Raw genomic sequence first — 24,984 nt, 5'->3', positions numbered from 1 at the left:
AAAAAGGTTGGAAAAAACTGAAATTTTGGTCAGTCAGCACTTGTGGTCGCGGCTCTCTATCCCCTAGGTCGCGGCCACCAGTGCTCCTAGCCGCAGCCACTGCCCAATTTCAGCACACCAAATTGTGGTGTTTTTCCAAACGGTTCCAAATCACTCCCAATTGATTTTGTAACCCCCAAAACACATTATTGGGGTTAAAATCATATAGATAACAATCATTTCACATATGGCTTTAAGAATTTCATTTCAATATTGTGTGACAACAAATCTACACAATAATGGGCAATATTTGGTAGTTATAAATTTGTAAGTGAATTTGTAACACCAAATATTTTACATATTTGGATATTCACATATATCTAAATATTGTAACTCTCTATTATATGTTGCAATATGTGACACTCTTTGTCACATTTATTTAATCTAAAACATTATATTATAAAATAATAGAATATTACATTATATTATAAATAATATAACAATCCCCCACTAGATTAAATAGTTATCTATTGTAACACTTATTTGATTAATCAAACATTATATTAGAATAAAATATTCCCCCACTTGATTAAATAATCACTCTCTATAGAAACCTTTGCATTGGTGCATAGAGTAAAATGTCTTTCGACTTGAATTTTGCCTTAGTGTAATTATCACAAAGATTGTTGAAATTTTGGTTACCGAAGCATTGAACCACTATCCCTTGATAACAAATCGGTGATAATACACACACATTTGCTATGTTCACTTGAGTCCTCAATGTCTCATTTTTGCACCGTTAATGGCCATGTGCACATTCTATTCATAGACTTTTCTTAAGAATGACTCTCAATTCTCATGAGGGGCAGCACCAGCCCTAGGTCTATATAGGTAAAATTCTTACAATATTTTGTTACCTTAAAATACTTGTCTTTTCAAGATTGAGTTCTATTAAAAAAACATTTCGGTTTTAACCCTCATTTTGGTAACACACTAGTACCCATATCTCATATGGGACAAAATTTGAGTACTACTACTATTCACTTGATTGACTTGTTATTAACTATTGAACCTAATACTAGTTTGATTACTAGTATTAAGATAGGTTAACATCAATCGTGAATATCTTGATGGAGTCTAAGTCCCATCCCTTGAGATGTAGAAATGATTCGATTTGAGTCATTTCTTTTCTCATGCATGCATCCTTAAACACTCTCATTATTTTATTCAAACATTGTTGCTAGCCATAGTTTGATCAAAATAGTTAACCCTTTAAAATAGTGATTTTGACCATAGTCAACACCCTCACTATTTTATAGTTTAATATCCAAGACAAACATTTGAATATTAATTCTAGAAACCTATTTGTTTCTAAAAATTCTCCTTTATGTTTTAAATTGATTCCTTCTTGAATCAAAATATTACAAAACAATAGCTTTAGACACCAAACATGTCTAGATTTGTCCATTCTATACACATATAGCCAATGTGATTTAGAATGTGGAATTCCAAATCACCTATTTGATAGGATGACCAAATTAATCAATTATTATTAACAAAATAAAGTGATTAACTTTGGAGCATCACCCCCACATTTCTTATATAGTGATAGTCACTTTAAAATAGGAATCTCTTCAATTCTATTAAATCTTTTATCCTCCAAGATAAATCTAGACTTCTAATTCTCAAAGTTCATCATGAGTCCTCTAAGTCACATGATAAAATCTCAATAGATCAAGATAAAAACCTCAATGTTTCATCTTGATTTATTTACTTGCTAAAGCAATGCACATCTCTTTCAATGCAACATTCACTTTCTTTCTTTTATGTATTTCACAAAATAAAAATGTGAACACAAATATAATGTGAGAATTTCAACCAAATAATCACATTATGGAATAATAGGTCACTCTTACCTATTATTTTAACAAGTTCATTTTGAAACTTTGTTAATATCTCACACAAATGTTTCATATCACAAATCTCACAGCAAAATAAAGAATTATCATAGAATAATGCTTTAATTTATTGATAGCTTTCAAGAGTACAAGCTTTATTACATGAAAATGATCAACAAGGCACATAAACATGGTAATCATGATAGGATCTCTTCTTCCTTTTCTATAGCATTTACCTCACTCTCATGTGGGTCCTTTCGGTACCTACATACTCTAACATAGTGCCCGGATTTTCCACAAACAAAAGAATGACCTCTCACGTCTTTGAATTGTCCATGATATTTCTTTGGACCTAAAGGGTTCCCACTACCATTTTTGTTGTTGTTTCTCTTGGGATGCTTGTGTGAAAACACATTGGCTTTGGAAGTCTCATCTTTAGACTCATTCACACCCTTGTTTCTTATTCTCGATTCCTCTTCAATTCTAATGTGTTTTTGGATCTCTTCCAAAGTGTAATCCTCATTCTTATGGAGGATTCTTTTCCTATAGCTCCTCCAAGTTGGTGGTAACTTTTCCACTATTGCACCAACTTGAAAGGCCTCGGGAAGCTCAATCTTAAGAACTTTCAACTGGTTCACAATAACTTGTAACTCATGAATTTGAGGCAAAAGAGTTTTCCCATCAATGAAAGAAAATTCAAAACACTGAGAAATTAAGAACTTTCTTGTACCTTCTTCCTCGTCCTTGTACTTACTCTCCAAGGCATCCTAAATATCCTTTGTAGATTTGGTATTGGCATAGAGGTCATATAGCCTATTGGATAGGGCATTAAGGATATGACCCCTACAAAGAAGGTTGTCCTCTTCTCTCTGCCTTATTTTCTCCGCCACCTCGGGAGTGTCTCTGTCGGATGGCTCGGCTAGAGGTGCCAAGGATGACTCAAGGATGTAGGCTATCTTGAGTGTTGTCAAAAGGAATTTCACCTAGTCTTGCCACCTAGTGAAATTTGATCCGTCAAACCTATCCAACCTCACTAGGTCTTGGTTCATGGTCTCGATGGTCTCACCTTCCATTGAAACAAAAACAAATAAGCTTTTGATTGTTAGAGAATATATTTTATTGCTCAATTGAAATGGTAAAACCAAAATACAACTCTATGCAAAAATTATAATGGACAAGATGATAGATAAATAAGTTTACAACTCGATGACCAACAATACAAGTAAATGTAGAAAGTAGAGAATTATAAGAACTAAAATTCTAAAACAGAGGATACAAATAAATATGTAAATAGAATATAGAAGAAGAGGATAACAAACTCAGAACAATAATAATACAAGTAAATTAGAACAAGAAGAACAAAAGAATGAAAAATCAATGAAAAATACAAACTCTCACACAACCAAAGTGTAGAGTAGTGGGGATCACCAACTTGAACAAGGTTCAAAACCTTTGTCTAAAAGATTATTTCCATCTATTCTCTAAGCAGTAAGGGATCTCTCTGGGAAATAACACTCTGGAATTATCAAGCCTCTATGGTGTATTTTCCAGCCAAGTGCTTTGTGGATGGAAAATTAGTGTCTTACAAGTGAGCAATAGGCTCCTATTTATAGAGTTTGAGATACCCTTTGAATTTCAAATTCCACCAACCCCCATGGTTGTTACCAATGATTAATTGGATGTTTATGGAATTAAAAATGCTATTTGGGAGTTATTTGTGTTTTTGGAGCCATTAAAAAATGTTGGAAAAAACATAAATTTTGGTTAGTCAGCACTTGTGCCCGCGGCCACGGGCATTGCTGGCCGTGGCCGTGGCTCTCTGTACCCCAGGTCGCGGCCACCAGTGCTTCTGGCCGTGGCCACTGCCCAATTTCAGCACACCAAATTGTGTTGTTTTTCAAACGGTTCCAAATCACTCCCAATTGATTTCAAATTTGTAACTGAATTTGTAACACCAAATATGTTACTTATTTGGATATTCACATATATCTAAATATTGTAACTTTCTATTATATGTTACAATATGTGACAATCTTTGTCACATTTATTTATTCTAAAATATTATATTTTAAAATAATATAACATCCAGTACCTTATCTATATAAGTTGCTTGAGACAAAGCAAAATCTTTTTTGTGTCGATCCTAAAGGATCTGGATGCCTAGAACATAGTTTTCATCTCCTAAATATTTCCTTTGGAATCGTTCGGCTAGCCATTTCTTTACTTTTGTCAATGTTCCTACGCCATTCACTACAACAATCTAACTATTTAATGACTCTTTTGAATGACCTACACTTATGGTGAAGGTCATGAAAATTTGTAGAGCATATTTCATGTCCGTTAATGAGGGTCATGAAATATTATATATCATGTCCCCCTTTACAAGAGATATAATGTAATGTGGGTCATTATATATAATTTTTAAATTTTAAATTTAATATTTTACATTTCTGTGTACTTTTTAAAAACAAAAAAACAAAAAAGGCCAAGGAGCGACATGAAATAATTCCTGTGCCCGCGCGCCCTTTCCCCTACCATTTTCTGAAATTTTTGTTCTTCTTTCCCGCTACACCATATTGCTCTTTCTCTCTATCTTTGAAATGGCAAAGAGCCATTTTTTTCTGGCTTTGAAATCTCCATAGATACCTCTGCCTGTCCTCATCTTTGTACCCTCTTCGCCTCTACAATAGAAGTCCCCACGATCACCATTCGAAGACCTCCAGTTTTCGGATTCAACGGCATCTTCGTCTCCCCACGCGGAGCACAACATTCCTTCATCAGAAGCAAAAGAAAAACGTAAGTCCGAACATACCTTTGCGTTGATTTTTCTCTTAGATTCTGAGTACCAAATTCATGTAAAATGGTTTTGTTGTGTTCATAGTGTTGTGTAATAAGTTAAGGAAAATAAAGAACACACCAAGAATCGGCCACAGTAAGAGGTATATATTCATAGATTTCCTTCGTAGTTTACGGTTCCGATTTTATATTTTCATTTCCTAGGATGGCTATGAATTTGTGGGGCATTTTATATGGATTTAATCTGTGTTTTGGGACTAGAAACCGTCATTAAGGGGTTAGAAATGGTTTAATATGATAAGGCTTGAAGTTTGTGATGTTTTGGTGATGGGTGATGAATGGTAGATACGGACATGGAAGTTGGCTTAGTTATTAGAGCTTGGCTGTGAGGGGGTGCCATGTTTATCTCATTTTGCTTCAGCCATGTTAGAACTTGAAAGGGAAACCGAGAGAGAAACAAACGAAGAACACTTGGTGTTCTTGAGGGTACGATCAGGTCCAAGGAGTTAAGAGCAAGGTGAGTGTTTTTTCTTGGGTTTCCATTGAAGATACAGACCTTGAACACGTTTATTTAGTCTCTTAATCCCTTGTAGAAGAAAGCAAAGGAAAGGAGAGAATGATCTTGGGAGTTTGGTACAAGAATAGCCAAAAGAAAAACGTAAGTCCGAACATACCTTTGCGTTGATTTTTCTCTTAGATTCTGAGTACCAAATTCATGTAAAATGGTTTTGTTGTGTTCATAGTGTTGTGTAATAAGTTGAGGAAAAGAAAGAACACACCAAGAACCGGCCACAGTAAGAGGTATATATTCATAGATTTCCTTCGTAGTTTACGATTCCGATTTTATATTTTCATTTCCTAGGATGGCTATGAGCCCCACGCCACACTATTGATCTTTCTCTCTGTCTTGGTTTGAAGGTAAGCCACTGCACTCACTCTCACTCTCACTCTCACCTTGGTTTTCTTTTGGGTTTTCATTGTTTCTAGCAATGTAAAAGAAAAATTCAGACAGTACTACATATCACGGTTCTTAAAACAACCAGAGGGAAATAATTTATAGCCCATTAAACTTATAATATATATATATATATATTTTCATTCTAGCTTTTCCTATTTTTGGTGATATTGATCAACATTTCTTTTCTATGCAAAATATTGAATTTGGCAACAAAGGAACAGAGTGTTAATCAGGGAGGAAACACATATGCATAAACAAGTTAATAATGAAGCTATATATATATATATTTTGTAGACATTATAAGGGGCTTATACCATCACACGGAGGTTGAAACTACTAAAACTTCTAAACAAAAACAAAAGAAAACAACAGAGTTTGACTTGGATTTTCAAACCACCAAACAAAGACATATATATAATTATAATAATATGTAAGAAAATAAAATAATAGTTTTTATGGGAAGCTCAGTGGTAGCCCACGTGGATGGAGTGTGGAGTGGACTAGTTAGAGAAGATGAAGCATAATAAAGCTTTGATTTTTGGGTCTGAAACTTCCAAAAAACTTGTTAACTTGATTTTAAATTATTTGTTTTGTTAGGTAAGCCTTTATGCACGTACCTTTTAGTTATGGCTCAATCCCTATTTGCATATTCATATATACATATATGTATGTTAAATTTATATTTTACATATTTATTGATTTGATGATTTAGTGGCTGATAATGGTTCGAGAATTTTGAATGAACAAGCTATTTGATATCCATTAATATGTGCATATGATGCAACTTGAATGGTTATTTAACTCGTCATTTTCATCATGAGTTCCTTTTGTGTTTTTTTTTGCTAAAACAAACTGATGATTTTAGTTGCAAACTGATGATTTTTAGTGCATATGATGCAACAACTTGAATGGTTTAGTCATATCCATATAACATCATCATTTTCATCATGAGCTTCTTTTTTGTGTTTTTTGCTCAAACTGATAATTTTAGTTGCAAAAACATCTGTTTCGGTCTCTGCTCAGTGAAAGTGCTATCAACCATATTCTTTTGTTTAATACAATGCATCTATATATTTATATATTAATTAAAAAATAATAATAATAATTGTATTTTTGGATCTCAAAACTAGTTCAAAAACTAGTTCTATCCGTTGAAGGGAAAGTTTACTTTGCCTTTTCTTATAGTGATGAGTCTATATACAAAAAGGCTCTTTATAAAATGCCATGGTCCTTCAATGTAGGCATTCTAATTGGAAGTATGTATTCTTTCAGTTGTAAAGCCTGGTATATGCTCTCTAGAAATGAACGAATTGTTGAAATTATGGATGTGTGTCTCTCTTTAATATTTTTTCTTCTTCTTTTCTCTTCAGGTGAATTACTTGCACAGCCATGGACTTGCCCATACAGAATTGAAGCTGGAAAATGTGCACATATTCCCAGTGGATAGACATATTAAAGTAAGCACCATATTTTTACTGAAGAATTGAAGAATGCATTTTCTTCTACACTTTATGATCTTTTTAATAAATGGATTACCAACATCCAGCGGAATTCCAGCTTTTTTCTTTTTTTTACTAGTTTGGAGCTTCTTTCACCTCTTGTCTCTGTAAAAAAAATTTATCAAAAGGCACAGAATGGCCGCTACCAAAGGGTGGGGAACAAAAGATATACAGAGTACCACAAAAATTAAGAAAAAAAGTTAAGAAGAAGTGTAGATATGTGAGTGTGCTGATTTAAAATTAAAGGGAAAGCTTGAAATGAAACCACAATTTGCAAAAAGCATGCCACTCAAGAGCCATGAAAGTTTATATTCTGATGAACCTTAGAGCCCTTCAACGGGTAATGTCACTTTTCCTAAATGTTGCATATTCAACAAACACAAAGTATTTTAATAATTTATCTGATGTGAAATCGATGGTGCTCATGAAATCTACAATATATATTTAGTTCAGCCACAGGACAACTCAGCTAATTTTTAATGTATGCACTATATTGATTTTGCTGATATATTTTCTTCAAAGGTTAATAGTTTTATAATAAATTGCACATGAGGAAGTATGAATTCTGATACCATACTGCTATGCAATGACATTGGCAATTTTCTTTTCTCCCCATCCCCTTCTCTTCTTGCCTCCTTTATCACTTCAATTAGAAACATTATGGTTTTCTTTAATTTTTATTCTATATTAATCTTATAGGTATTGATTACATTCTTCAGGTTGTAAATCCAATTGACAAGGATTGAGCGTTGGAAAGATAATTAGCTAGCTTGATCACCTTTTAAATTGAAAGAGGTACGTATGAATATGTTTTGTTAATTATTTTATTTATATTATGCAAATGTTAGAAGAGTTTGAATATCTTAGATATTCAACCGTAGTGAAGTAGGTTCTGAGAAATTGTGTGCTGCGGTGATAACAGAAGGTTGAGAACTTGTGTGCCTTAGTGAAGTAGGTTCTGGGCTTGTTTGTCTGCTGGGAGATATAAGGAAACAAATTTATTGTTTGAATTACTTTTTATTGATGGCTTGGTCAGTATTATAGAGAAAATGTTGCCTTTTTTTTCTTTCTAATTTTGTTTTATCTTCTTACATGTGTTTGATTGATATAAATTAACAAATGGTTAGGTTAGTAATATAGGGGAAGAGCTAGCATACTTATTTATTTAATAAGCTAATATGCTTATTTATTTATTCTTTTTTAATTTGTATAGAAGAGAAGATATGGATAAAAAATGGATGTCAGCGAATAGGTTATCTGAGGAGTACAAGAACGGAGTTGATTTTTTCTTAAGGTTTTGTTTGGAGAATGGGGGAGACCCAAACTTTACTTGTTGTCCATGTCTAAAGTGTTTTAATGTAACAAAGTTGAGTTTCAATAAGATCAAAGAACACTTATTCTTTAATGGGATTGACAGAAGTTATAAGATATGGTATAGTCATGGGGAGAAACCCCCTAATATACCAGATCCCCCTAGTAGGATTAGTAAAGTTAGGAGGAATATAGATGAAGTGAATTGGGATTCATTGGATGAAATGATTGATGATGCACATTATGGAACAATAGTAGACCCAAACAAGTTTGAGACACTACTTAGTGACGATGAGAAACCGATTTACCCTGATTGTAAAAGATTTACAAAGTTATCAACGCTTCTAAGGTTGTTTAATTTGAAGGCAAAACATGGATGGAGTGATCGAAGTTTGACAGAATTACTTAGTTTTTTGAAAGAATTGTTGCCTGAATGTAATGAGATGCCAATGTCATTTTATGAGGCCAAGAAAACAATATGTTCATTAGGCATGGAGTATGAAAAAATCCATGCATGCCCTAATGATTGCATACTATACCGAAATAGGTTTTCTGATGCAGAATCATGCCCTACTTGTGGTGAGTCACGATGGAAAAAGAAAAGGAATGGTGAGGATGTTAAGGAAGGAATACCCGCCAAGGTTTTGTGGTATCTTCCACCTATACCCCGTTTCATTTGACTATTTAGAAATGCTGAACTTGCTAAGTGTTTGTCATGGCATGCAAATGAGAGAGTGAAGGGATGGTAAATTAAGACATCCAGCTGATAGTATTGCTTGGAAGAGAGTTAATCTGAAGTGGCCTTCTTTTGGCGATGAATCTCGGAATCTTCGTCTAGGTCTTTCTACTGACGGAATAAATCCGCATAATAACCTTAGTAGTAAGTACAGTTGTTGGCCTGTCATGCTTGTTATATACAATCTGCCCCCATGGTTGTGTATGAAGAAGAAGTTTACCGTATTGACTTTTTTGATATCGGGACCTAAACAACCAGGGAATGACATTGATGTCTATCTAACTCCTCTTATTGATGACTTAAAAACTTTGTGGAATGAAGGGGTTAGGGTTTACGATGCATACAAGCAAGAAGAGTTTAGCCTTAGAGTGGCATTGTTGTGGACAATCAATGACTTTTCTGCTTATGGAAATTTATCAGGTTTTAGTGTGAAAGGCTATAAAGCTTGTCCCATTTGTGAAGAAGAAACATGCTCTCAGTACTTGAAACACTCCCGTAAAGTTTGTTATATGGGACACAGGAAGTTCTTGAAGAGTAATCATATACTTGAACTTGGAAGAAGGCATTTAATGGCGAACAAGAGTGTGGGGAGGCTCCCCGACCTTTAAGTGGAAGCCAAGTACTCGAGAAGATGTTTAAAATCATTTTCAAGATGGGGAAGTCTAAAGTAAGTATTGGCCCCTGATGCATATCACATTCGTTTATTGGATTCGGTTAACGCACCAATGTCCAATCGTCCACAAATTGGAGAAACAATCCTTGATGCTTATGCCAAATACTTCAGGGCTAACAAACAATCAATCCCAAGTGAAGTGAATTACCGAAATCCATTGGTATGTTTTTACAAATTTTAATTTTAGTTTATACTTTGAATATTCAAATTTTATCAAGTTATTAGTATAATTACTTAAATTTTTAATTATTAGTGTCCACAACAACCAAGTAACAAGGAATGTGGATATTACATAATGAGAATGATGAAGGACTTGGTTCAATCTAACAATCGGTCTACCTATTTGAATGAAACGGTATGTAAACTATGTATCAAATATTATTAATATTAAACTTACACATTTTGTCACTTTAATTAATATATATTATTATTTTGTTGCAGCTCAATAACAAAAGACCATATTCACAATAAAAAATTGATGAGATGCGAGAAGAATGGGCCAAAGATATGCTACCGTTCATCAAAAATCATCAAATTTAGGCCCCTAGGCTTTTTTTTGTTGTTGAATAGATCAGCTTTCCCATTTTATTGAATATATGGAAGACTATAGTTTCAACCTTTTTTTTTTTAAAAAAAAAAAAAAATTGTAGACTTTTTCTTTTTGTTATTATAGGTGTCAACATCTAGCCATACAGTGCAATATTTGTTATTTTGATTATGTGAAAATATTTGCAATTACTGTTTTTTATATTAATATTTAGCTAAAAAATATTTTCTATTTAATGAAATATTTTAATTTAAGTAATTATTAAATATATATTATTTATTAATAAAAAATTAATTATTATTATGAAATATATAAATAATATATAAGCATGTTTCTAATATAATATGATTTGAGTATATTTGTTTAAAAAAAAACCTGATTTGAATATATAACAAAAAAAAAACCTGGTTTCAATATATATATATACAATAAAAAGACAATAATAATGGAGGTATATAAGGTCACTTGGTGGGTGACATTAAGTTTTATTTAAATAATAATAATAATAGTTAAAACTGATCAAATAAAAGGGGTACACATTTAAGGTCGCCCAAAGGGCGTCATCAAATTGAAAAGAAAAAAAAAAGTAAAAAATGCATTTTCTCCTTAATTTATCATGTCCAATTTTGTTGGTCATTAAAAATGCACATTTAATGTCTCCTGCTATAATGACCAACATTGTAGGGACATTAAAAATATTTCATCACCAACAAAAAATGTCATTAATGACCCTTTTTGTAGTAGTGATTTCTAATCAGTAGGATATCGTCAACATAAAAAACTAGGATTACCACAATGTCATCTTTGATGTTTTTGTAGACACAAGGTTCAATAACGTTTTGTTCAAATCACTTATGTATATATACCAATTTACTTATATATATAAATGATATCTTTTAATTAGTATTGATATATGAATGTTTTTTTAATTTTAATTTAGACATTATGTTTATTTAGATAATAATTTATAAAATTTAGTGATATAATAATAACATAAAATATGGTAATTTATATAATTAAAATTTAATATAATTTGGTATTGTATATAGTATTACTAATATAATTCTATTGGTATTTAAAAAATGTATTTAATTCAAAATAAAAAATAATTATATATATGAAAATAAATGAAAAATAATTATATATCTATAAAAAATTCTTTCTCTGCGGGTTTTTTCGTGGACTTTTCTCTGCTGTCGATAACAATTATGTCTTAAGGAAAAAAAAATCGCAGAGAAAGCCTAATTTTGTATTAGTGAATGTTACAACTCAATTGCATAAAATACAAGTAAATAGAAAGATGTAGAGGAAGAAGATTACAAACTCAGAATAATAAGAACTAAAAGAACAAAAGGATGAGATAAGAACAATAGAAAGTGTTGACGTGGTTCGCCAACAGGGGATTAAGAAATTCGATTGAAGAGATTCAGGATGTTAATAAACCGTAAATGTAAACTCACAAAATTTTAACGTGGTTCAGGGGTTAAAATACACCTATTCCACGAGTCGCTCTTATTCTTGTTTAGGAACTCTTGAAAAGATTGTTAATGACAATTTCTGCAGAGTTTTAGCATATAAGATGCCAGCCCCTTTTACTGTCAATATCTCTTGTATTTATAGGGAATTGTGATGGACAATATTGGGTAACCATACAATAAATGGTAACATACAGAATTGGGTAACTTCCCAAATAAATGGATATTTAAATTCCCTAATTTAGCCTATTGTCGTTTTCATTGATCAATAAATGTACATAATAATTATATGCACATATTGAGCATATTGGGCATCCGAGTCTATTGGGATTATTCCATATGCGCGTTCTTAAACCACCTCGAGCTAGATGGCACTCTCGAACTGGATATGATTGGAGAAGGACGGCTTGACTTAGATAATGCTTAGGCTTGATGAGGGCTATCTGGACACTGGACACCTCGATCTGGACGAACCTGGGTTTTCCCAGACTCAGTGACACAGCCTCAAGTTGTTTGGTCTGGAGTTAACGAAACATCTCTGAAGCCTCGTATCCTTTATTTATTACGTGCCAGCAGTATCCTGAGCAAGAAAAGTGAGCTCGTATTTTTAGGTTACAACATTTGCCCCCCAAGTCCTTGCTTGCGCATGACGTCACTTCTAACAAGCACAGTAAGGGTTTTTCGGCTTTTGTTATGAGAAAACATGCCATCCACTCACTCAAGTATGGGACACGTGTCTGCTTATTATAGGCGTTTGTTCGGGTTTCGAGTACTGTGACAGTTGTCTTGTCAACCTTTAGTCACTGTTTGTTTTATTTAATTCAGACCCTCGGATCTCGGCCTGCTTTAATCTTGTGGTCAAAATTTGTCCCCAAATTTGACATATAAACTAGAGAGAAAATTAGGCCTTCACCACCTTTGCATTCGAATTTCCTTTTCTTCTTGCTCTCCAAATATTCTCAGAAACCCTCTAACTTTCTTCCCTCTCAGAAATCCCTTCAACCGTTACCTCCCAGATTTTTTGCAATCTTCATCGTTCTTCGTCCTTTTACAACCTCGATCAATAACCAATCCATAAGTACACCTTTACTCTGGTTTAAATTTATTTTTACTCATTTTTTGACAGGTTTATGAAATTTTTCAGTGTGTTTTTGCATTATTTTTGTTCTGCACGGGTTCAGTTTGGGTTATACTAGACCAAAAAAAAATAGGACTATAAACGATTAAGTTAAACACATAAAAAAAATGAGGTAATTTTTCTGGGTTTTCTTGGATTTAGAAGTTGAAAGTACGAGTTTTTAGCCTGGAAGGTGAAGGGTTTTGGCTTAAATGCAGGTAGCTTAGGGGACACGACACTAAGGTGGTTTTGCATTAAACAAATCCCGAAGCTTCAGTACCTTGCCGAGATTAGGGCACATGAATTAGGGGTGCACATGAGGCCACACATCAAGGAATAAAGCATGAACTTAGCCCATAGATACTTTAGGTCGAGTAGTAAAGCCTTAGAATCTAAGATCACCATTTCTTCTGTTATTAGACCTAGGTTGCATCCCTAGGTTGCCTCTAACGAGTCATTTTGTAATCAGGCGAACCTAAAACAATCATTACGGTCTTTCAAAAGAAAAAGACCACTGCAGGATCTTCTTCTCAGAGTAAGGATAAGCAGGCTGCCTACTAGACCCACATCCCCGACTTTGGTCCTGTGGTGGAGAAGGAGGTCTAGGTTGAACCTTACAATTTCTTCAAGGCCGAGAGGATCGTGTCTCGTATTACTACTCAGTCCAAGGTGAATAAAATAATTCTAAGTCATGGGATCGAGATGAACCTCAACTTCTACACTCGACCTCCTTTGTAGGGTGAGCGGAGTGGTGCCCCATTGGAGGACGAATTTGGGGCCTAGAATGATGAACACCTGAAGGTTGGTGCATTCCTCCTGCCGGATCAATACTTTGCGAACTTCTTCAACTACATGAAGCTCGCCCCATTTTAGCTCCCGCCAAATTCTTATCGCCTCCTACGAACACGATGTGATGGGTTTTATTACCTCACTCGGTTTCCCAGATTTTCCAGTATCATCGACCTCCCCAGCAAATCGAATGACTTCAAAGACAAGTTTTTTATGTCAAACGGATTTCGGAACTGCGAACACCGTTACTTCAACTGACCTCGTAAGTATCTTATCTTTTAAGCTCTTCATCTGAATTCCTTACTTTTGCTAAGTTTTACTTATCCTATTCGAGTTGTTATCTTGTGTTGCTATTTACAAGAGAATGAAGCAGTTAGAGACCCTAGGGGGTCAATACAATACTTTGGCCAGCGCTCTTGCTGAGGAGAAGGATTTCAAGGCGATGGTAAATGATGCCACCATGGTGGCCCAAAAGCTGATCAGGGAAGATCAGACCCTGGCCATCAAGCCTCAAGGTCCTCCTAGGAGGTGACCTCCAACCATTGAGGAGGTTGACGAAGAGGCGGAGGTCACGCCATCGAAAGCGGGTAGAATACTGACCAATCATGTGCAGAATCAGGGGCAGCAGTCGGCATCTCTAGCCAAGGTAATGAAGATAGGGTAGTAAACCGAGTTGCTGCGAGTTTTGTACTAACCCGATTCAATCTGAGGCAACTTGTGAGAAGATATCCCAAAGACCCGGACCGGGATGTAACCTTGCATTAGTGTGTCGACCAATCAGTTGTTCGCCATGACTTTTCCTACCCTAAGTACACCGTAGTAGTAGATAATACTTTACACTTCAGGTCCACCCTTTTTGAATAATATGGCACAAATCTTCAATCATGGCATTCATTGTATCATGGCTCTTTTACCCCAGAAATTAGGCATGTATATATGGGCCTAGTCTAGATGAGCAACCTGGTCCTAGTGAGTCCTGCGAAGTAGTAATGTTAGAATATCCCCCTCTCCCAATAATCCAAGAGTTAGAGGTTGTGTCTAGTCTGATGCATAATCCAGAACTAATCGTAGTAGTTTTGTCCTCTAGTTTGGAGGATAGGGTTCTTGTTTTGTTACTTCTTATTGTTTACACAATTAGAATTATAAGTCTTTGTTCTAACTTTTTTGTTCGTTTTTGAAGAAGAAGATATGAGCCTCCAGGACATCTTCACCACCGACCCAACCATCAAGAGGCTGAGGATTTTGAAGAAGGCTGCATCCAAAACTAGAGCTACTGCTGGATCTCCTGCCAAAACCAAGGGAACCAGCTCTAGCAAAAGCAATCCCAATCCTCCGTGGTTACGAATAAAGAGGCTCCTCCCCCAGTTGCTCGTGTACCTAGTTTCTTTCTAGGATTTTTATTTTTTCTTTGAAATTTCTTAACATAGTTCGCATTTAGAATTGCTTTGAAAACTCAAGCTTTAAAAAGCCACAGATTTTCAAAATTTCCAAATTCTAAGTTGTATAAATTTAACTTAAGTTTGCCAAATATTCCAAAGGCTATCGAGGGTTATATGCCCCCCAAGTGATCATAATTTAAAAATATTATAGATCGTTTTTACATTATCAACTAGTGCTAAATAACAACAATAAATTGAAAAATTCCAGCACCGTGTTTAAATTACACAACAACCTTATACCATTCAAATTCAAACAATAGAAAACATGACTTTTATACTTGAGCCTTACAAAAGATGAAATAAATAAGTTCTAACAAAGATTTCTTATCATTGGTAATACTTTTTGCGATGCAAGGCATTCCAAGTTCATGGAACCATCTCTCCATTTAACTAAGCTAGTCTAAAGGTTCCTTCTCATAAGATCTCCAAGTTCTGATAGGATCCTTCCTAGTTCGATCTGAGTACACCAACTTTAGGGTCTTTGTTAGCTAGGAATACACTTCGCCTTCGAGTTGAAATAACGTGTCACCCTTTGTTGGTAATGGGGGAGATGCTACTGAGATTCTTCTCATCGTTCTCCAACTAGATCCAGGGATGCATTAAGCAGGTCGGGATTCTATTCCTGGTTAAATGTTCTCTGCTTGTGTGACATCACCATAAACTCAATGGGAGCATAGCTTCGCTCCAAAAGATAGAGAAAAGGGAGTATGCCCAGTGGAGGTACGATGTGCGAGGTCCTATAGGCCCAGAGCACTTGTGGGAGTTCAGGCCATAGTCCCTTAGCGTCCTCTAATCATTTCTTTAGACTCGCCTTAAGAGTTTTAGTTACTACCCCGACTTGCCCATTGTCCTATGGGTATGCCATTGAAGAGCAACTCCTAATTTTGTTGTATTTCTCACAAAAATTCATGAATAGATCGCTATCAAACTGAGTTCCGTTGTCAGACATGATCTTCTTTGAGAGTCACAAATGGCATATTATGATATTCACTATGAAGTCTAGAACTCTCTTCGAGGTTATAGTCGCTAGTAGTTCGGCCTCAACCCACTTTGTAAAGTAGTCAACAGCAACAACAATGTAGCGAACTCCTCCTTTTTCTAGTAGGCAACGAGCCAATTAGGTCGATCCCCGATATAGAAAATGGACAGGGCAAGGAAATCATAGTTAACTCCATGGGAGCAGCTCGGGCAATGGAGGCAAAGCGTTGGCACTTATCACACTTGAGGACATATAAGGTCGAGTCTTTTTCTAGTGTGGGCCAAAAGGAACCTTGTCTTAGAACCTTCAAGGCCAAACTTTTCCCCCCAGCATGATCTCTGCAAAATGCCTCATGAATCTCTTTGAGGATAACCTGCGCTTCCTTGAGTAGAATACATCTTAAAAATCTCCCATTTTCCCTAAAGCAAATGGTGCATCTACCATGGAAGCCGAATACATAGCGACTTGTGGATAAACATAATGTATAAATTTAAATTTAAAAAAAATTCATATATCAATACTAATTAAAAGATATCATTTATATATACCTAAGTAATTTGGTATATATACATAAGAAAAACTAAGAACATGCGAAACGAGTTACACATAAGAAAAATTAGACTTGATTATTAAATGACATCATTCTTACTAACCAGCCACTTTGTAGTGGAAGTAGGTCATCCTTGACACTGAATATCTTTTTATCAAACCATTACAAAATTGACAAGTAAATATAGATTAGATGATTAAGTACTATATATAGTTTTTCTTAAACAAAAAAAAAAAACTATAAACAATAATATATTCTCTTCTTGAGAACTTATGTCGAATTTGGTGCATTTAAAAGATCATAAATATTTATTTATTAACTTAGATTTTTATGGAGATATACTTACATTGTTAACTTAGACATTTTAAGAGATACACACACTTTTGTTGTCTAACTATAGTTACAATCCTTATATGAGTCATTTTTAATTAATTTAAGACTCATTATTTTGGACACTTAGTTCAAATTCTAATATTTTATATTATTGTGATATCTTTTTTGTTGTTAGGCTATTTTTAGCCTATATTTTGAGTGTCTTGATTCGGGTTTTACTGTTGTGTTTTAGCGTTTTTGGAGCAGAATTACGCTTGTTTTACTTGATTTTAGGTTTATGCACAAGAATTGGGCAAATGGAATGAAATGTGGAGATAAAGTGCTAAACCGAGCTCAAAAGCCTTTGATGCAGAAAATTCTTTTAGGGCCGCGGCGCTACAATTTGCGCCGTGGCGCTGCTATCTATTACAGCGATGGCAAAGTCAAAAATCCAGATTGGAAGTGGGAATCTCAAATCGCATTAGAGCTGCGACGCAACTTATTGGGCCGCGGCGCTAGTGTCCGTACGACACGTGGTTTTCACTCATCGAAGGGCATTTTTGAGTATTTGGGCATAAAATTATTAGGTCATTGTTTTTAATCAGGAAAGCGCAACTTTCAGAGGGGAGACATATTTTTAGAATGGAGAAAACAACAAGAAGAAAATTGGAGATCAAGATTGGAGCAATTGTGACAACCCCAATTCTAGTTTCTTCTCTACTCTTTTTATTTTCTAGTTTTAATATGTGTTTTAGAGATTTAACTATGGATTTGTTAATTGTGATTATGAGCTAAACTCCATTTTAGGGTATTTAATAGAGATTGACTGAAGCTTTTTATGGATTAATGCAATTTCTATATTTTTCTTCTATTAATGTGTGATTTATTCATATTTGTGATTATTGCATGCATTTGATTGACCATCTTATGCATGATTTATGATTTCAATACAAAAGCTGAAAAGTGATTGTTGAAAATGCTCTAATTGAATAAACATAGGTTTCGACACAAAACGAGAGTATTTGTGTGGTTTGTGTAGCTATAGGATTATTGCTTAATACTGATTGTTATGTGTGTTTTACCACAGAAATGTAGGATTTTACCATATAATTTAGAATCTATATGGATTAATCAGAATATAGGTTATTTTATAATTTGCTATCACATTAGGTAGAAGAAGAATTGTTTTGTATTATTGAAATAGGAAGTGGATGCAATTGAAATTAATTTCCCTATAATTCAAACCTTGGTTAAATCTTGTTTATTGTTTCTATTGTTTAATTTTATTCTTTTAACCCTTTCATTTATAAAATTAATTTTTGATTGCCAAATAGAAATAAGAATTCAATTAATTGGTATTTAGCCACAGTCCTCATGCGAACGATCTCACTTGTAAAATGATATGTATACTTTCGTGTTGGATTTTTTGTAACAAGTTTTTGGCGTCGTTGCCAGAGACTGTTTTTAGCTAATATTAAAATAGTATAATTTTATTCTAATTTGGTATTTTCTTTTCAATTTTACTAATTTTGTCATTGTCTCAATTTTTCTTATCCCAGGTTACATGTTAGTTTATGCAACGCCAAGGCCCTGCTATTCGAGTGCCTGTTGATCATGAAATAGAGAAGACTTGTAGACTGAATCGACAAAATAAGAGGTTGGAAAGAAGGGTTGACACCACCATGGATGATCCAGTGAATAATAATAATGGGTTGAACAGGGGTGATGTTGAGGATCAAGCTGAGCAAGGAAATGGTCAGAACCCAGCAGCCAAAAGTTTGAGAGATTATGTGTTGCCTACTGTGACAGGGGTACAGTCTTGTATCAGACCACCTGCTATCGATGCCAAAATTTTTGAAATCAAGCCTGCAATACTCCAAATGGTGCAATCCACTATTTAGTTCGGGGGATTACCAACTGAAGACCCCAATATGCATCTTGCTAGCTTGGTTGAGCTCTATCAGACATTTAAAATGAACGGAGTTAGTGACGATGCCATCAGATTAAGGTTATTTCCACTCTCTTTAAGGGGTCGAGCTAAGATTTGGTTGGTATCTCTGCCACCTAATTCGATCACTGCATGGAATGACCTCGCTTAGAAATTTCTCTCAAAGGTTTTCTCTCCTGCAAAGGCAGCTAAGTTGAGAGGAGAGATCAATAATTTTTATCAGTTGGAGGGTGAGTCTCTTTATGATGCTTGGGAGAGACTTAAAGACTTGTTGAGAAAGGTTCCCCACCATGGTATTGAGAAGTGGATGCTAGTCCACAATTTCTATAATGGTTTGTGCGATACTACTTGCACCATTATTGATGCAGCAGCAGGGGGTGCTTTTATGAGCATGAGTGCTAATGAGGCATATGAACTGGTGGAAGAAATGGCCATGAACAATTATCAGTGGCCTAGTGAGAAGGGAAATCCAAAGAGAGTGGCTAGAATGCATGAGATTGATGTCATCTCTATGCTTAGTGCTCAGGTAGCTGCTCTTACAAAACAGCTACAAAACAATACGTGGTAGCCCCAGTGATGCAAGCTCAAGTGATGTGTGAACTATGTGGGGGACCCCATTCTTTTGAATAGTGCAAATTTGGGGATGTGAACAATTTTCCATTAGAGCAATCACAATCTATTGGGAATTTTCCAAGACAACCTAATAATCCGTACTCTAATTTCTATAATCAAGGATGGCGTAATCACCCGAACTTTTCTTGGAAGAATGACCAACAACCCCAATCATTAAGTCAACATCAACAACACTCATTTCAGCAACCACCTCCGGGGTTTTATCAACAGAGATTTAGGCCTCAACAACAACCATCTCAGCCGCCTATGCAACAACAACAGAATCTTGTGAGACAGCCTGATACTCAGTCTGATATCCTTAATCAATTCATGACTGAGACTCGGTCTTCTATTAGAAACTTGGAGACCCAGATGGGGTAATTGGCTACTCTTATGTCCAACCGAGCTCAAGGTAATTTTCCTAGCACAACTGAAGTCAATCCAAAAGAACATTGCTAGACTATTACTTTGAGAAGTGGGAAGAAGTATGAAGGGCCAAACACAGAGAAGTCAGCTAAAGACAAGGATCAGTATCAACAGGCATAGGCATAGTGGAACAGAAGCAAGGTGAAGACAAGGTTACTGGAGACCTCCCAACCAAAGGAGCTACACCACAAGTGAGCATTGACCATCACATCAAGATTCCCTACCCTCAAAGGATCTGCAAGAACTACTTGGATAAGCAGTTTTCTATTTTCCTTGAAGTATTCAAGAAACTGCATATCAACATCCCATTTGTGGAGGCCTTGGAGAATATGCCAAGTTATGTTAAATTCATGAAGGACATCCTGTCTAAGAAGAGAAAGATGGGAGAGTATGAAACTGTGGCATTGATAGAAGAGTGCAACACCATTCTGCAAAGGAAGCTCCCTCCGAAATTGAGAGATCCTGGGAGTTTCACAATACCCTGGACTATTGGGAATTTTGAGAGCATGAATGCTCTATGTGATTTGGGGGCGAGCATTAATCTAATGCCGCTTTCTATTTTCAGAAGATTGAAGCTTGGGGAAGCAAGACCTACAACAGTGACTCTTCAGTTGGCAGACAGATCAGTAGCACATCCTCGGGGTATTATTGAAGATGATCTTGTTAAAGTGGACAAGTTTATCTTCCCTGGAGATTTCATTGTACTAGATATGGAGGAGGATGCTAATGTCATGATTATCCTTGGAAGACCATTTTTGGCAACAGGCCAAGCTTTGATTGATGTGCAGAAGGGTGAGTTACGGTTGAGAGTACAAGGTGAAGAGGTTGTTTTTAATGTACTCAAAGCTATGACATATCCCAGGGCCAGTGATATTTGTTTCTCAGTTGACGTGGTGGACAGTATAGTAGAGGGAAAGAAGAGGGTTGAAGATCCTCTTGAGTTAAGTTTGCTTGAAGAAGAGTTAACTGAGCAGGATGGAAATTGGGCCATGGAGTATGCGAAATGGATAAATTCTTATGGGCCTTTGAAGAGAAAATATTTTGAAGAACTTGGTTCAGTGCCTGAGCAACCGTTGACTTCAGTTTAGAAGCCACCAGTGTTAGAGTTGAAGGTTTTACCTGATCATTTGCAGTATGTGTTTCTTGGGGAGAACGAGACACTTCCTGTTATTGTGTCTGCAATGCTTTCTGGGATTGAAATAGAGAAGTTATTGAGGGTGTTGCGTATGTATAAGAAAGCCATTGGGTGGACTTTGGCTGATATAAAGGGGATTGGCCCCTCGATAGTGATGCACCAAATTCTGATGGAAGATGATAGTAAACCAATCATTGATGCTCAACGGAAGTTAAATCCACCAATGAAGGAGGTAGTGAGGAGAGAAGTGGTGAAGTGGTTAGACACAGGAGTAGCTTACCCAATATCTGATAGTAAATGGGTGAGCCCAATTCAGGTGGTTTCGAAGAAATGAGGGATGAAGGTAATCAGGAATGAAAACAATGAACTGATTCCAACTCATACTGTCACGAGCTGGAGGATATGTATTGACTACCGGAAACTCAACAAAGCCACAAGGAAATACTTCCCGCTACCATTTATTGATCAAATGTTTGATAGGTTGGCTGGCCATGAGTATTACTATTTTTTGGATGGTTATTCTGGATACCATCAGATAGCCATTGCCCCGGAGGACCAGGAGAAAACAACATTCACATGTCCTATGGCACATTTGCCTTCAAAAGAATTCCATTTGAACTATGTAATGCACCAGCAACATTCCAAAGGTGTGTGATGCCTATATTCTCTGACATGGTTGAGAAGTGCATCGAGATTTTCATGGATGACTTCTCGATCTTTGGCTCATCGTTTGATCATTGTTTACACAACTTGGAGCTGGTTTTGAAAAGGTGTGAAGAGTCTAATTTGGTACTAAACTTGGAGAAGTGCCATTTTATGGTCAAGGAAGGTATAGTATTGGGGCACAAGATCTCGAGTGAAGGTATTGAGGTAGACAGAGCAAATATTTCCACCATAGAAGATCTGCCACCACCAGTTTCAGTTAAGGGGGTTCGTAGTTTTCTGGGTCATGCGGGGTTTTACGGAAGATTCATCAAAGACTTCTCAAAAATTTCAAAGCCTCTATCTGGGTTGTTGATGCACGGGGTACCATTTGAGTTTGGGGAGGAGTGTATGCAAGCTTTTAAGGTGCTAAAATAGAAACTTACTACAACACCTATAGTTGTTGCACCTAATTGGGAATTGCCCTTTGAGTTGATGTGTGATGCAAGAGATTGTGTAGTTGAAGCAGTTTTGGGAAAGCGAGCGGACAAGGTATTTCACACTATCTACTATGCTAGTAGGACCTTGAATGATGCTCAACTGAATTATGCCACTACATAGAAGGAGCTTTTGGCCATAGTTTTTGCTTGTGTCAAGTTCAAGCCGTATCTAATTGGGAATAAGGTAATTGTATACACTGACCACTATGCCATTAAATACCTTATGACAAAGAAGGATGCAAAGTCGAGGCTGATTCGTTAGGTTCTCCTGCTACAAGAGTTTGACATGGAAATTAGAGACAAAAGGCACCGAAAACCTCACAGCAGATCATTTGTCTAGACTGGAAGTGGAGGAAAGTCCAAACATGAAAGAATTCCAGATTAATGATGATTTCCAAGATGAACAGTTGTTTGCTTTGAGGGAAAGTTTAATGGTCCCGTGGTTCACAGATTATGTGAATTTCTTAGCTGCAAATATAACTCCTCCAGAGATGTCAAGGCAGCAGCTAAAGAAGTTTTTCTCTGAAGTGAAACATTATTATTGGGAAGAATCGATCCTCTACAAGCACTGTGCATATTATATAATCAGATGGTGTGTGCCTGAAGAGGAGATGCATTCCATTTTGACTCACTACCATACTCTTCAATGTGGGGGTCACTTTGGGGGTGCTAGAACAGCTGCAAAGGTTCTTCAGTGTAGTTTATTTTGGCCAAATTTGTTCAAAGACCCACATGAGTTTGTTAAGCCATGTGATAGATGCCAAAGGACCAGGAACATCTCAATGAGAAACGAAATGCCTTTGAATGGAATTCTTGAAGTTGAACTATTTGATGTGTGGGGGATTGACTTCATGGGACCGTTTCCATCGTCTTACAACAACTTGTACATATTGCTAGAAGTGGACTATGTTTCTAAATGGGTGGAAGCAGCTGCAACACATGCAAATGACGGTAAAACAATTATCAATTTTCTTCAAAAATATATTTTTACTCAGTTTGGAACTCCTCGAGCTATCATTAGTGATGAAGGGAGTCACTTTTCTAACAAGCAATTTGAGGCTTTACTTGCCAGATATGGAGTGCGACACAAAACTGCTTTGCCTTACCATACTCAAAGTAATGGTCAAGCAGAGATTTCAAACCGAGAGGTGAAAAGTATTCTGGAGAAAACTGTTCAACAGTCAAAGGAAATACTGGTCTAAGAAACTCGATGATGCGCTATGGGCATATAGAACAGCTTTCAAGACACCTATGGGCATGTCGCCATATAGGTTGGTTTTTGGGAAGGCATATCACCTTTCGGTGGAACTTGAGCATCGGGTTTTCTGGGCCATGAAGACACTGAATATGGACATGGCAGCAGTAGGAGAAAAGAGATTGCTGCAATTAAATGAGATGGAAGAGTTCATAAATGAGGCATATGAGAACACCAAAATTTACAAGGAACGGACAAAGGTTTGGCATGACAAAAACCTTGTTAGGAAAGAATTTCATCAGGGTCAGCAGGTATTATTATTTAATTCATGGTTGAAGTTGTTTCCAGGCAAGCTGAAATCGAGGTGGTCTGAGCCTTACACTGTTGTTAAGGTGTTTCCATATGGCGCAGTTGAAGTAACTAGTGAGAAGACCAATAATTTTAAGGTGAATGGGCAAATATTGAAGCTCTACTTGGGTGGTCAATTTGATCAGGCCAAGTCTGTCATCCTCTTGATGCCACAATGAAGAGGAGTTTAGCGTCCGTCTAAATAATGTTAACGACAGCGCCATTGGGAGGCATCCGAAGTTGAATGTACACTATACATTTTATTTTCGATTTGGAACAATTATAATTTTGATTTTTCTTCTTATTTGTTGAATTTTAGTAATTATGTGTAAATACTGGAAAAAGAGAACCGTGAAAAACGTGAAAAAAAATTTGAAAATTGAAAATTTATGGCTTTCAATTAGGGCCGCATCGCAGCCTGTTGCGTCGTGGCGCCTAGGAGTATTAGCGTCGTGGCGAGGCCCCATGACAGCTTAGGCAAAAATTCAAACTTTGGCCTCGTGTCGCAGCCCCAGTTCATGCGCCGCAGCCCCTGGAGCTGATGAAAATCGAGAAAAAATATATTAGCATCGTGGCACTAACTCGGGCCTCACTTAAAAGCTAAAAATTTTCCCTAATTTTTTCCAAACCCTCAAAACACCGCCATCAGCCTCTCTTCGTCTTCTCTGAATTTCGTCCGCCCCCACCCCCATAAAACCTCCATAACCACCCATAAACTCCTTTCCTCTTCCATTATTCTTCATATAGTTCATCTACATCACCCCTCAACCCTTTTCTTTGCCACCATTATTCATCTTCTCCACTAATAAACATATTTTTCCTCATTTTTAACCGAAATTCGTAATTGCCTTCATCCTTCTCAAATTTCTTCAATTTCTTCAAGCTTTGAACAACAATGGTGGATTATCAATGGGTCTTTCACTAATGTAAGTAATTCCAATTCTAATTTTTGCAAAGTTAGTGAGATTCCTTAGGATTTTGAAGAATTTGCGTGTTAATTGGGAATTATTGTGGATTAAGTGGTGTATTTTGGATATTATTAATATTGTGAAAAATTGGATTGGTGAATTGTGGTTTGTGGTTAATTTTTTCTGATTTTGGGAAGTGATAAAAACAAGGG

The 24,984-nt window shown here is 36.0% G+C and overlaps 2 protein-coding genes and 1 non-coding gene across 3 annotated transcripts; 2 read left to right on the top strand and 1 right to left on the bottom strand.

Annotated features, from left to right (window-relative positions):
• The first annotated feature begins 8,368 nt into the window (after positions 1–8,368).
• LOC133832096 (uncharacterized) lies at positions 8,369–9,785 on the top strand. Its single transcript, XM_062262480.1, has 2 exons — positions 8,369–9,020; positions 9,436–9,785. Exons 1-2 carry the CDS (start codon positions 8,369–8,371, stop codon positions 9,783–9,785), a joined length of 1,002 nt encoding a protein of 333 aa, XP_062118464.1.
• Positions 9,786–19,196: 9,411 nt separating this feature from the next.
• On the bottom strand, positions 19,197–19,303 carry LOC133833294 (small nucleolar RNA R71). The gene has a single exon (XR_009892685.1). It is a non-coding gene; the product is annotated as a small nucleolar RNA R71 (small nucleolar RNA).
• Positions 19,304–23,572: 4,269 nt separating this feature from the next.
• Positions 23,573–24,043, top strand: LOC133832095 (uncharacterized). The gene has a single exon (XM_062262479.1). It carries the CDS (start codon positions 23,573–23,575, stop codon positions 24,041–24,043), a length of 471 nt encoding a protein of 156 aa, XP_062118463.1.
• Positions 24,044–24,984: the final 941 nt, after the last annotated feature.

Source organism: Humulus lupulus, chromosome 4 (genome assembly GCF_963169125.1).
Source record: "Humulus lupulus chromosome 4, drHumLupu1.1, whole genome shotgun sequence".
In the NCBI taxonomy this organism is placed as follows: Eukaryota; Viridiplantae; Streptophyta; class Magnoliopsida; order Rosales; family Cannabaceae; genus Humulus; species Humulus lupulus.
The sequence above is the reverse complement of the archived record's forward strand: the minus strand, read 5'-3'. Positions and strand labels throughout refer to the sequence as shown.